This window comes from Felis catus, chromosome B3, assembly GCF_018350175.1.
Source record: "Felis catus isolate Fca126 chromosome B3, F.catus_Fca126_mat1.0, whole genome shotgun sequence".
Taxonomy (NCBI): Eukaryota; Metazoa; Chordata; class Mammalia; order Carnivora; family Felidae; genus Felis; species Felis catus.
Genome location: NC_058373.1, coordinates 45,217,659 through 45,229,758, shown reverse-complemented (window position 1 = coordinate 45,229,758; position 12,100 = coordinate 45,217,659). Strand labels below are relative to the sequence as shown.

Sequence of the window (12,100 nt, the reverse complement as noted above, 5' to 3'; positions counted from 1 at the left end):
AGAGCCCGACGCAGGGCTCGAACTCACGGACTGTGAGATCATGACCTGAGCCGAAGTCGGACGCTTAACCGACTGAGCCACCCAGGCGCCCCTAAAGATTTTATTTTTAAGTAATCTCTACACCCATCGTGAGGCTCCACAAGATCAAGTGTCACGGTCTCTACTGACTGAGCCAGCCAGATGTCCCTGGGTGCTCTTTTCTTTTTACTGAAGTACATGATTTAGTGACTCTTTCAGTATGGGTTTGTGGTCAATACATGTCTTTATCTTTGCATGTTTAAATCTGTGTCTGTCTTTGTTTTGCCTTTATCCTGGGATGATAAGTTCTTTTTCCTCACTCCTAAGATGTTTCTCCACCCTTTTGTCTCCTTCTTTTGGGGACTTCTCAATTCCTCTTTCACTTATGTTGGCATCTCTTTATTTGTCCTCCTTGTCTCTTACCTGTTTTTTCATGTTTCGCATCGCTGTCTTTGCTTCCTTCTGTGTGAGCTCCTTGCTACTGTCTTCAAACTAACTGACCATCTTCAGTCAGGTCCAGTCTAGAATTTGTCAGGTCTGTGAAGACACTGTGTAGTTTACTTCCAGGATTTTCCATTTTTCTCTCACCCACGTGTTCTTCTTTCCCCTCTGCCTGTTTTTGTTTAATAATTCAGAGTTCTCGTTATAGATATTAATCTGTCTTCGATTTTTTTCAGTATCTTAAACATATTTATTTAAGAACTCATTTGGTCCAAGTTTTTAAAAATGTTTATTTATTTTTGAGAAAGAGGGTGGGGAGGGGCAGAGAGAAGGCAACAGAGGATCCGAAGCAGGCTCTGCGCTGACAGCAGAGAACGTGAGACAGGGCTCGAACTCATGAACTGTGAGATCATGACCAGAGCTGAAGTCAACTGCTTAACCCACTGAGCCACCCAGGTGCCCCTCATCCAGGTTTTTGTTTGGTTTTTTTGGTTTGTTTGTTTTTTGAGCTTTCCATAGCTAATAGGGCCCCATTCAGACCTCTGGTTTCAGTTACCCTGGTTCCTGTGTTCTGTCACAAGTGTGCTCCTGTGTGCTTCCTGAGTGGAGCCGGTTCTTGCCCGTCTTGCCGCGTGGGAACTAAAGCTTCTTCTCGCTTCTGCTGGTTTTCAGATATAGAGCCCTGCAAGCTCCCAGCACCGGCCGTGGCAAAATATACGCTTTGCTCCATCTCCTGCACCATCTGTCTGCTTTCTACTTTCCCCCATACTTTTTTTTCCCTCCCATTATTTTTTGTCCTTGTGGATTTATACCTTCTTAAAATTCATCTGGAGTCATCTTGATAGGTTTTCAGGAGGGAGCCCAAATAAGGGCACGTGTTCAGTCCACCATGTTCAACCGACAGACCAGGTAGTAGTTTTAATTTGCAACATTTTCGTGCAAAATGATTAGTAAATCAGTTAAATCTTATTGCTTATTAGAAAGCCTACAAAGCACTGGCATGCTCTTTAATCTTTATTCATGGCTTATATACTCTAGATCAATATTTTGTTTTTTTAAGCTTGTTGCAAATATTTTGTATGGCTTAGTCAATGAGATTCTTTTCAGTGTCTGAGTCACTTAGGGAACAATTTATAAAGCTCGTTGAGGCCTAAATGCAGATCTACGTCTTAAAGAATTCATTCCCGGTGCTTTTAGGAAGATTGCAGACGGCTGATTTACTGAAACTGGGACCTGTCACTGGCTCCGTCTTCAGTCTGTGTATTTATAATGACTTGTTCAGCAAGTTCCCAATCTTCTGAGCTGATTTGTCTGATTTGAGGGATAATGAACAAGAGCAAAATGTCAGATAAAATCTCCACCAATAACAGAAGAAAATATACATGTAAGCTGAGTAGGATTTTTATAGTGGCGGCATAAGAATCTGTTTTTAAATTTCTGGATTGTATGGTATGTGTACTGAAGAAAAAAGTTCCCACTATGTCTTCATTTTGTATAATTAGTATGTGACACATAGTGGCCATTCTACAAATACTTATTGACTGAAAGAGTAAATTATGGAGTGGGGTTCCCACTGTCGCCTCTCTGCTTCTGCTACCTATTGCCTTGAACCTGACCTAATTTTCATGACAGTGACTCTAACCCACATTTCTCTAGCTCTGGATTCCTTGTAGTCCAGCCTCATTTCTGCTTCATGGGGACCCCAGAGAAAGATGGTAGGATAGTGCATATTCCACAAAATTGGAACCCATTTTTTGTACATGGCCACTGATTAAAATATTTTCCTTGTGTAATTATTTTTCTGATCAGAAAAATTATACATACTTATTGTGGGGAAGTTATACAATTTAGAAAAGAATGAAAAGTCAAATAAAAATCACACATGATCCAAAGATAGCTGGTTAATATTTTGCGTGCTTCCTTGTAAAATTTTATATGGATATATGACTGTATGCATCAAGGTTCGGTCAAGAAGACAGAAACCACTCTAAGTATTTTAGCAGGAAGGTATTTAATCCAGGAGGTTAGAGCTTGCATAGCCTTTGGCAGATTTAAGCAAGCAAAGTGAAAGAAACTGCTGTTGGCTTTCAGGAAAGTGGGATGTGCAAGAATCACAGAACGGAGCCATTGAAAACATCAGCTGCCTATAACATGGGAGTGAGTGATTTGCAGGAGTGTGCCTAGAAGTAGCTGTAAACCTCACGTGTGCAGTTTATCCCATGTCTGCCCATCCCTGCCAGGGGAACATAAGGGCTTCTCTTCCACCTCTCTCTATAAGTAATTTACGGTTATTTACAACCAGCTGCCAAGGTTGTTTGGGAAGTACAATTTTTGGGCCTCTGCTCCCTTGATACAGAGAACATTCACAAGGAGCACAAATGCTCTGTCAGTTTTGTTTCGTTTTTTAATTTTTTTTAAATGTCTCTTTATTTTTGAGAGAGAGAGACAGAGCGTGAGCAGGGGAGGGGCAGAGAGAGAGGGAGACAGAGAATCTGAAGCAGGTTCTAGCCTCTGAGCTGTCAGCACAGAGCCCGACATGGGGCTCAAACTCACAAACCATGAGATCGTGACCTGCGCTGAAGTCAGACGCCCAACCAACTGAGCCACTCAGGCACCCCAAAAATGCTGTGTCAGTTCTGAGCAATCCAAATATATGGCTCTTTTCCTGTTGTCACCAATCCTCCAATATGTTTCTTCTATGTCTCTCACCATTAATCATGAACATCTGGCTATTTTTTATTCTAGGCACATACATTGTTTGAACTTCTGCCAACTGTGGGGGTTTCCCTTCCTTAACACCCTTGAGATCCACTCCCTAGTGGGCTTTTAAGTGTCAGTAGTCTACTTCTGGAAGGTGTCGGCATATTGACGCCTTTCGTAAACCAGGTCTGGCTTTTCCTCCGCTGGTCCACCTGGTCATCAGGAGCTCCTCAAGAGGCTGTACGTGTGAGTTAAAGGAAAGTTGGCAGAAGCAAGAGTATATGCCACAGGAGTGTGGGCTCATGCAGTGTTCTTACGCCTTTGGGACCTATTTAAGCGTGATGTCTATGCTTTTCTTCCCCTTGAAGATGGAGCACTGCTCATATGCCTCCCTTTATGGCTTGGTGCTCAGGATGGAGTGGCCAGATTGCTTGGTCACTTAATGTCCCGTGCTCAGGAACACATTTGCTACCGGGGCCCAGCAGCAAGCCAATGGCTACTTTTCAGAGCGGGATGATTGGGTTGGAACGGGGCTGACTTAGTTTCGTATTCCTAGGGAGCTATTCTGTGAATTTCCTACTGGGGCTCGACAGAGGCTTCGCACACGGCTTCTCTGCCACAGATACTTTGAGCACCATTGGCACTGCCAAGCTGTGAGGCCCAAGGGACTGAGCAGCCTACACTGCAGCTCAGACCCGCTGCACAGCCTTCTCGAGCTCTGGACCCCACTCAAAGCTGACCGTCTTGAGGCGATTTGGTAAAAGGTTAGGAGTAGTACTTTCGAATGTAGAAGGAATTGCCTTCATGATCCAAAGAAGGCCCAGAGAACTTAGAGGCGTGGAGGTGGCACTGAAGAGTGACAGACCCTGTCCGGCACACTGTATAGGCCTTCTGTAATTGGGCTCTTACTGCATGTACAGTTTTATACTCATGAGCATTGTAAAGCCTTTGCTCCTTTGATGGTGACATCCCTACTCTTATTAAGCAGCATCCCTGTGGTTTAACTTAAAACCCATAACGAGGGCAGCTCTCTATATTCATTTGAACCTCTGTGTAAAAGAATGAGTCAAAGTACAGTTTCTTTGAGTGGGGTTGTGTGTTTGAGTATGTCAAGGAGCTTCAGTGCTTGCTTTTAAACTTCACTCAGAGTTAGCTTTGTCGTTTGCCTGGACAGGTGTGACGCCAGCATAGCCAGACTCTCTGCAGAGCACAAAACGACTTATGAGGGGCTCCAGCACCTGAACAAAGAACAGCAAGCTGCCAAACTTATCTTGGAAACAAAAATCAAAGACGCAGAGGGGCAGGTATGGCCTACTTCAGGTAGCCTTTTAAAAGGAGGTAATTTGTTCTTAGCTAAGTAAGAATAACATGGTGATGAGAAACCAGCCGGGATGCCTAGCACATGCATATCTTTTCCTCACTTCTTCTTTCCCCCTGTTTCAGTGCAGTGGCCCTTCACGGGTACGGCAACCAAAGCGCCAATTTTTTTGGTAGAGTCCTAATTTTAAAGGTTCTTTTCCCTCATTTCTAAAACAATTAATATATTCCCGGAATTCTAAATTATGGCTCCAAAACTACTTCGTGCATAGGTGAATGATCAGGCATTCTGTTATATGCCATGTCCCCATTTTTGGTTCAGGAAATAGTTACTGTCCTGGGACTCGTGTTACGTGCTACCTCATCACATAGTCTTTGGTGGGAAAGGATTCAGACAAAGGTAGAGGTAGGCTGGCCGGTGGATTTTAGAGTACTCCACCTTGAAACACAGATCAGTTTTATAAAGCATAACTTTTGGCATTTCACCATTTGCTTTTTGGCCACTTAAAAGCTTCCCTTTGCCATCAAGGGGCCTGTCTTCTAGGATTTGCCCCACAGTATCTGCCCTACTTGTTATTCTTCATGCAAAGAGGGACCATTCCAGTAAAAAGGGGCACCTGGTCAATTTGCTGGAGTAAAAATACTTGTGTTCAAAATACATTCAATAAAGATCTAAATCTGCTTATGTGAAGGACACAGATATTCTAAAGCCACCAAAAAAACCCCACAATAAAACAAAATTCCAATAGTTTTTTTTCGGAGAATGAGTAAGGACAGAATTACCACAACAGGAAATAAATGCTCAGCAGATACTAAACTTCTTGGTGGCTGAGCCAAGTCGGATGCATATAGAAATCTATAGAAGGAGACATACTTTTTTTTGTTCTGGATCTAATAAATACTTGTCCCATGAATCTGTGAGTGAGGAATATCGAACACCGTAATTCCTGAAGAAACTAAAGACATTTCATACAGGACGAGTTTCTATTAACTCTTAGTAGAAAGACCAGGGAAAGGGGTGGGTGGTGGGAACCAGGAGTAGGAGGGATGGAATTTACAAATTATATTTTCTGGTGACTTGACTTGATATGGAGGTAAATCTGGGACCTCAAAGGATTTTGCAAGTGATAAGAATTCCATTCTCTATGTCTAGCAGCCACATTAATGGTAGAAATCCCAAAGTAAACATAACTGTATTTTGTGCCAGCAGGTGGAAGTAGTGGTCCTGGGCAGAAACTAGGCTTGCTCATCAGAGAACTATAAAGTTAAGTACTCAGAGCGTCATGGATTTTGGCATCCCTCCTGGTCTTGATTTCTGATGAGTGTGTATGATAGAAAATGGAAGTGGAAAGATGAGGTGAACTGCTAAAAGAATGTATTAAATTATATTGAATCTTAATGTCATCGACTAGAATATAGCTTACCAGATGTTATCTGAAACTACCTCTAAAGATCATATGTGATATTACAAGCAAGATTTCTTTCCCAGATTTCTCAGCTTTTGAACAGAGTGGACTTGTCGATATCAGAGCAAAGCACCAAACTGAAGATGTCCCACAGAGACAGTAACCACCAGCTGCAGCTTTTGGATACGAAGTAAGTAGTCAGCTTATAAACGTTTTTTTTTTTTTTTTTTTTTTTTTGGTTCGAGTTCTTGATAACCCTATTCACTAGTACGGTTTTTTTCCTTTTCATTTTTGTTTATCACATAAAACAAACTGAAAACAATAATGGAAGTTAAGAGGAAAAGTTTCCTTGTAGCATGTTGCCACTTTACATTCCTTCTTATGGTTTTTAGTAGTTGGATAATTATCCATTCATCCAGTAGATATATAGTGAGCCCTGGCCTAGTTGCTAAGGATCCAGAAATAAAGAAAAACAGACTCTGTTCCTATCCTTGTGGAGTTTATAGTCTAAGGAGTTGATGAGCATTAATCAAATAGTGACTTGAGTGAGTGTATGCCTTATTATTACTAATGGTTGCAATTGCTTTGAAGAAAAGGTGCATGGTTGTGGTAGGCTGAATGATGGTCCCCCAAAGATCACCATGGCCCAAGCCTTGTGAATATGTTACCTTATATGGCAAAAAGGGACTTTGCAGATGTGATTAAGGATTTTAAGATGGGTAGGTAACCTTGGATTACCTCATAGACCCCATGTAATCCCTAGAGTGTCTGTAAGAGGGAGACAGGAGGGTCAGAGTCATGAGAGAAGGTCACATGATAATGGAAAAAGAGACTGGAGACTCAGAGATGCACTCTAAGGATGAGGAAGGGGCCACAGACCATGAAATACAGGTGGCCACTAGAAGCTGAAAGAGGCAAAGCAATGATTCTCCTCTGAGAGCTTCCGGAAGGAACCAGTTCTGCTCACACTTCAATTTTAGTGCAGTGAAACTGATTTTAGACCTCTGACCTCCAGAACTATGAAAGAATAAACGTGTTGTTTTAAGCCATCAAGTCTGTGGCAGTTTGTCACCACAGCCACAGGAAGCTAATACAATGAATGATGCTATGAGGCCCGGTTGTGGGGCCTCCTTCCTGAGGAGGTGATGTTGGAAGTAAGAGCTGAAGAAGAAATGGGATTCACTAGGTGAAGAGTGAGGTAAGAACGTATGGGATGGAGGAGTGTGGCATACAAGAAGCTGCAAGATGGTGAGGGTGGCTGGAAGAGAGATGGAGGGGAAGTGAGGCCTGGGGAGGAGGCAAGCCGGCAGCAGGGCCTTGTAGACCATACACGGGGTTGTTGTCTCTGACTTTAGTGCAGTAAGGACAGCCACTGAAGGGCTTGAGGCAGATGGGGTGATATAATAAGATTTATAGTTATTTTTAAATGGCCTTGGTGGCAATCAGAAAACGGTGGGGCACCACGGTAGCTCAGTTGGTTGAGTGTCGGACGTTGGCTCAGGTCACGATCGTGAGATTCAGGAGTTCGAGCCTCACATTGGGCTTTTTGCTGTCACCGCAGAGCCAGCTTCTGATCCTCTGTCCCTCTGTCTCTCTGCCCGTCCCTTGCTCATGTGTTCCCTCCCCCACCCCAAAATAACTAAAAACATTAAAAAAAGAAAGAAAAAAAAAAAAAAAGAAAGTGAATCAAAAGGGGCCAAAGCATGGGGCGCCTGGGTGGCTCAGTTGGTTAAGCGTCCGGCTTCAGCTCAGATCATGATCTAGTGCTCAGTGAGTTTAAGCCCCGTGTCGGGCTCTGTGTGGACAGCTCAGAGCCTGGAGCCTGTTTCAGATTCTGTGTCTCCAGAGACTCTCTCTCTGCCCCTCCCCTACTCACACTGTGTGTCTCTCTCTCTCAAAAATAAATAAAGATTAAAAAATTTTTAAAAAGTGGGGGGCAAAGCAGAGATGGGGACATCATCAGGTGGGGGCATTGCTGCAGTAGTGTAGGTGGGAGAGGTGTGCACTAGGATGATTGTAAACAATCCAGTCAGCACCCTATGATGTGTTATACTTTCCCATTTTGTTATAGTAACGCTTTGAACTGTACTTGCCCACAGTGAAACTCATCATCTGCCCTCTACTCAGTCACAAAACCATACATCTTCTCCCATCATGAATCTTCATGAGCTTGGCATTTTCCTGCCTAAGCAGAGCCAGTCATCACTATATATGTTTATGTGTGTGTGTGTGTGTGTGTGTGTGTGTGTGTGTGTGTGTATGTGTGTGTATTTGACTTAATATATTGTTTAACAATGATTTTAGTGTGGAACTTTGTTAGAGACTTGTGGAGATTTTAAATTAATCATTCTCCTGGTTCTTATATCTTATCATCACCATATTTAATGTTGTGCCAAGGTTGTTGCTGAGTTAACAGGAATTCTCTTATGACAAGCATGTTTCTTTTTTCTCTAATTGTCTGTATTATATAATCGTTGAGTTATGTCACCACTTCTCATAGATCCTACACGCTTGCCAAGTACAGAAAAATCTCTTCAGTCCTCTTCCTTCCATCACAGAGGAAAAAATAAACATGTTGGTATTTTTTCCTATGTAAATTACTTCGTTAGGAGATATTACTAGTCAGCAGACACGAACATCTTTATTTTCCTTCCTACAGTTTAAAGTCTGGAAGTCTAGACACAAACGCTCTTCGCAGGGGAGAGGGGACAAAGCCTGGGGCAGAAGGTCAGATTGATTACCCAAAGGGAAAACCCTGGTTGGGTGAACTAGGGAAAATGCCCTTTCCACAAAGAGAGCCTAAGGAAACTCACCTGTCTAAATCTTGGCTCTGGGTAGAGGCATAGAAGATATTCCTTGAAAATTCAGGACCATAATATAGCCTTTATTTATTTTACTTATTTATTTTCAGTAAGCTCTATACCCAACATGGAGCTTGAACCCATGACCCTGAGATCTACCAACTGAACCAGCCATGTGCCCCCACAATACAGCCTTCATATAAATTTAGAGCTAGAATTCACATTACCCAAGCAGCTTGAAGAAAACCACAGTGGACAGTTTAATCTTAGAATGATCCTGTTTTGGTGGTGGCTTAAGAAGCTGGAAGAAACAGATGTAAATACCCAGTCCTGAAAGCTTCCCAGATCTTCCCAGAACAGATCAAGTTCTAAGGAGCATGAATGTATAATCAAAAATCGTAAAACAATACAAACAAAAAAGTCACACATGTGATAGAGTCAGGAGAAACAGAGAAAAGAGGAATTTGATGTCCAAATACTGCATATATAGGAATTATTGGATAAAATAAGTATACATGTACGTACATACATTTGTATGTGATGTATATGTATGTGTGAGTATATACACACACACACACATGCACACACACATTTTGAAAGTATGACTAAGGAATGAGAGATAATTAAAAATGATCAGTCAGAATTGAAAACAACGAAATAGAACTTCTAGGAAATATAATAATCAAAAATAAAAGCTGTAACCTGTAGCCCTACCTGACTGGGGAGCCTGCATAGTGACCCCAGGTGACCTTGGAGCCCCCCCTACATTACCTGGCTGTGGAGCCCAGCTTACAGCCTTGCTTAGCAAGTGGAGCCCAGACTGCTCCCACTTATTTGTTGAGCACTGCCTGTAGCCTTGCCCAAGCAGAGAACCCAGCCAGTAACCCCTCCCCCAAACAGAAGCCCAGACAATGATTCTGCCTGATCTCAAAACCCAGCCACCAGCTTCACCCAACTGTGAGGTATAGCAGCTGGTGCCACCTGACCGGGAAGCCTGGCCAGGAACCTCACTCAACAGTGTGGCACAACCAGCAGCCTGCCCAGTCCTGGAGCAAGCCTGAGGCCCTGTCTGATGATGAAGCCAGCTGAACTTGGAGGCTAGCCAGTAGTAACACTTGGCTGGGAAGCATAGCTTGGGGGTCCCACTTGATTGGGTGCAATTGTGGAGCCCAGCCTGCAGCCCTTAATCATGGAGTCCAAACAGCAGTGAACTGCCCAGCCAGCGAACACAGTCTGAGACCTCAGCCGGCCAGAGGTAATTGCCCAGTGCAGTTAATGGCTCTGTTTGATCGTGCAGTCTAGCCCAGCAGCCCCACTTGGCCAGGGCGCCCAGCCAGTGGCCCTGCTTGAATGCAGAGCCCAGCTTGTAGGCCCATCTGACTGGGGAGCCCAGCCAGCTGTTCCTCCCATCCCCTGACCTCAGAGCATAGGCAGAAGCCCTGCCCAACTAGAAACCTAACAGACATGTACAGAACTTTCCATCCAACAGTAGCAGAATACAAATTTCTCTTAAGTGCAAACAGAGTATTCTCCAGGATAGATCATATGTTAGGTTACAAAACAAGTCTTAATAAATTAAAGAAGATCAAAATCATATCAAGTACCTTTTCTGACCACAATAGCATGAAACTAGAAATTAATAATAGGAGGAAAATTGGAAAATTCACAAATATATGGAAATTAAACCACACATTCCTGAACAACAGATGGGCCAACGAAGATCAAAAGGGAAATTTAGAAAATCTTTAAATAAATGAAAATGGAAACACAAAGTATCAAAACTTATGGAATGCAGCCAAAGCAGTTTTATGAGGAAAGTTTACAATACTAAATGCCTACATTAAGAAAACAGAAAGATACAACCTAACTTTGTATCTCAAGGAATATGAGATACTCTTGAAATATATGAGATATCTTGAAAGATATGTTCTTTCTTTTAGAAAAAGAAGAACAAACAAAGCATAAAGACAGCAGAAGAAAGGAAATAATAAAGATTGGACCAAAAATAAATAGAATCTAGAAAACAATAGAAAAACAACGGAAGGGGCATCTGGGTGGCACAGTCGGTTAAGTGTCGGTCTCTTGATTTCGGCTCAGGTCATGATCTCACGGTTTGTGAGTTCAAGCCCTGCATCGGGCTCTGCACTGATGGTGCAGAACCTGCTTGGGATTCTGTCTCCCTCTCTCTGCCCCTCCCTAGTTTGTGCGTGCTGTCTCTCTCAAAATAAATAAATAAACTTTTAAAAATGTTTAATAAAAAGAAAGAAAAACAATGGGAAAAATTAATGAAACTAATTGTTGGGGGTTTTTTGAAAGATAAACCACATTGACAAAACTTTAGGTAGACTAACCAAGAAAAAAAAGAACACTCAAATAAATAAAATTATAAATGAAATAGGAGTCATTATAACTGGTACCACAGAAATACAAAGAATCATAAGAGATTATTATAAACCATTAAATGCCAACAAACTCAATAGCCCCCACCCCAAACCCCATTCTCAAACCCCTCCAAAGATTAAAGAGGAGGGAACACTTCCAAAATCATTTTATGAATCCAGCATCACCCAGATATCAAAGACAGGCCAACATCCCTGATAAACATAGATGTAAAAATTCTTAACAAAATGGTAGCAAACCAAATGCAACAGCAAGTTTAAAGGATCATACACCATGAGGGAATGGGATTTATCCCTGGGATGCAAGGATGGTTCAATATATGCAAATTAATAAATGTGATACACCACATTAACAGAATGAAGGATAAAAAAATCATATGATTATCTCAGTATGGAAAAAAGCATTTGACAAAATTTGATACCTTTTTCTTGATATGGACTCAACAAATTGGGTATAAAATGAATGTATCTCAACATAATAAAGGTCATATATGACAAACCCACAGCTAACATCTACTCAGCAGTAAAAAACTGAAAGTTTCTCCTCTAAAATCAGGAACAAGGTGGGGGTGTTTACTCTCCCCACTTCTATTCAACACAGTGTTGGAGGTCCTGGCCAGGGCACTTAGGCAAGAAAAAGGAATAAATGCACTCCAAATTAGAAAAAAAGAAGTAAATCTATTCCTCTTTGCAGATGGTATGATCTTATATGGAGAAACTCTAAAGACTACATCAGAATACTGCTAGAATAAGTGAATGCATTAAGCTGCAGCCTCTGTGGTCAGTCTTCCTGGTCAGGCAGGGCTGTAGGCTGAGCTCCACAGCTGGGAGGGGCTGCTGGCTTGCGTTTCCTGCCCAGGAAGCTTTTTTAATAGTGGCAAGACCCAGGCAGTTGTGATCCATTGCCCGACATGGTCATACGGCCATACCTGGCTGCGAGAGAGGCTGGGAAATGTAGTCTCTGGCCAGGCAGCTGTGTACCCAGTTCACATTTGAGGATTTCTTTCTTTCTTTTTTT

At 42.3% G+C, this 12,100-nt stretch overlaps 1 protein-coding gene across 2 annotated transcripts in view; it reads left to right on the top strand.

Moving 5' to 3' along the window:
- The window catches only part of FAM81A (family with sequence similarity 81 member A), a 78,586-nt gene that overhangs the window by 55,339 nt on the left and 11,147 nt on the right, over positions 1 to 12,100 (top strand). For both annotated transcript variants that reach the window (XM_023255286.2, XM_023255287.2), the window contains exons 5-6: positions 4,334 to 4,463; positions 5,966 to 6,072. In XM_023255286.2, coding sequence (XP_023111054.1) covers positions 4,334 to 4,463; positions 5,966 to 6,072 — 237 coding nt within the window. The remainder of the gene's footprint in view (positions 1 to 4,333; positions 4,464 to 5,965; positions 6,073 to 12,100) is intronic.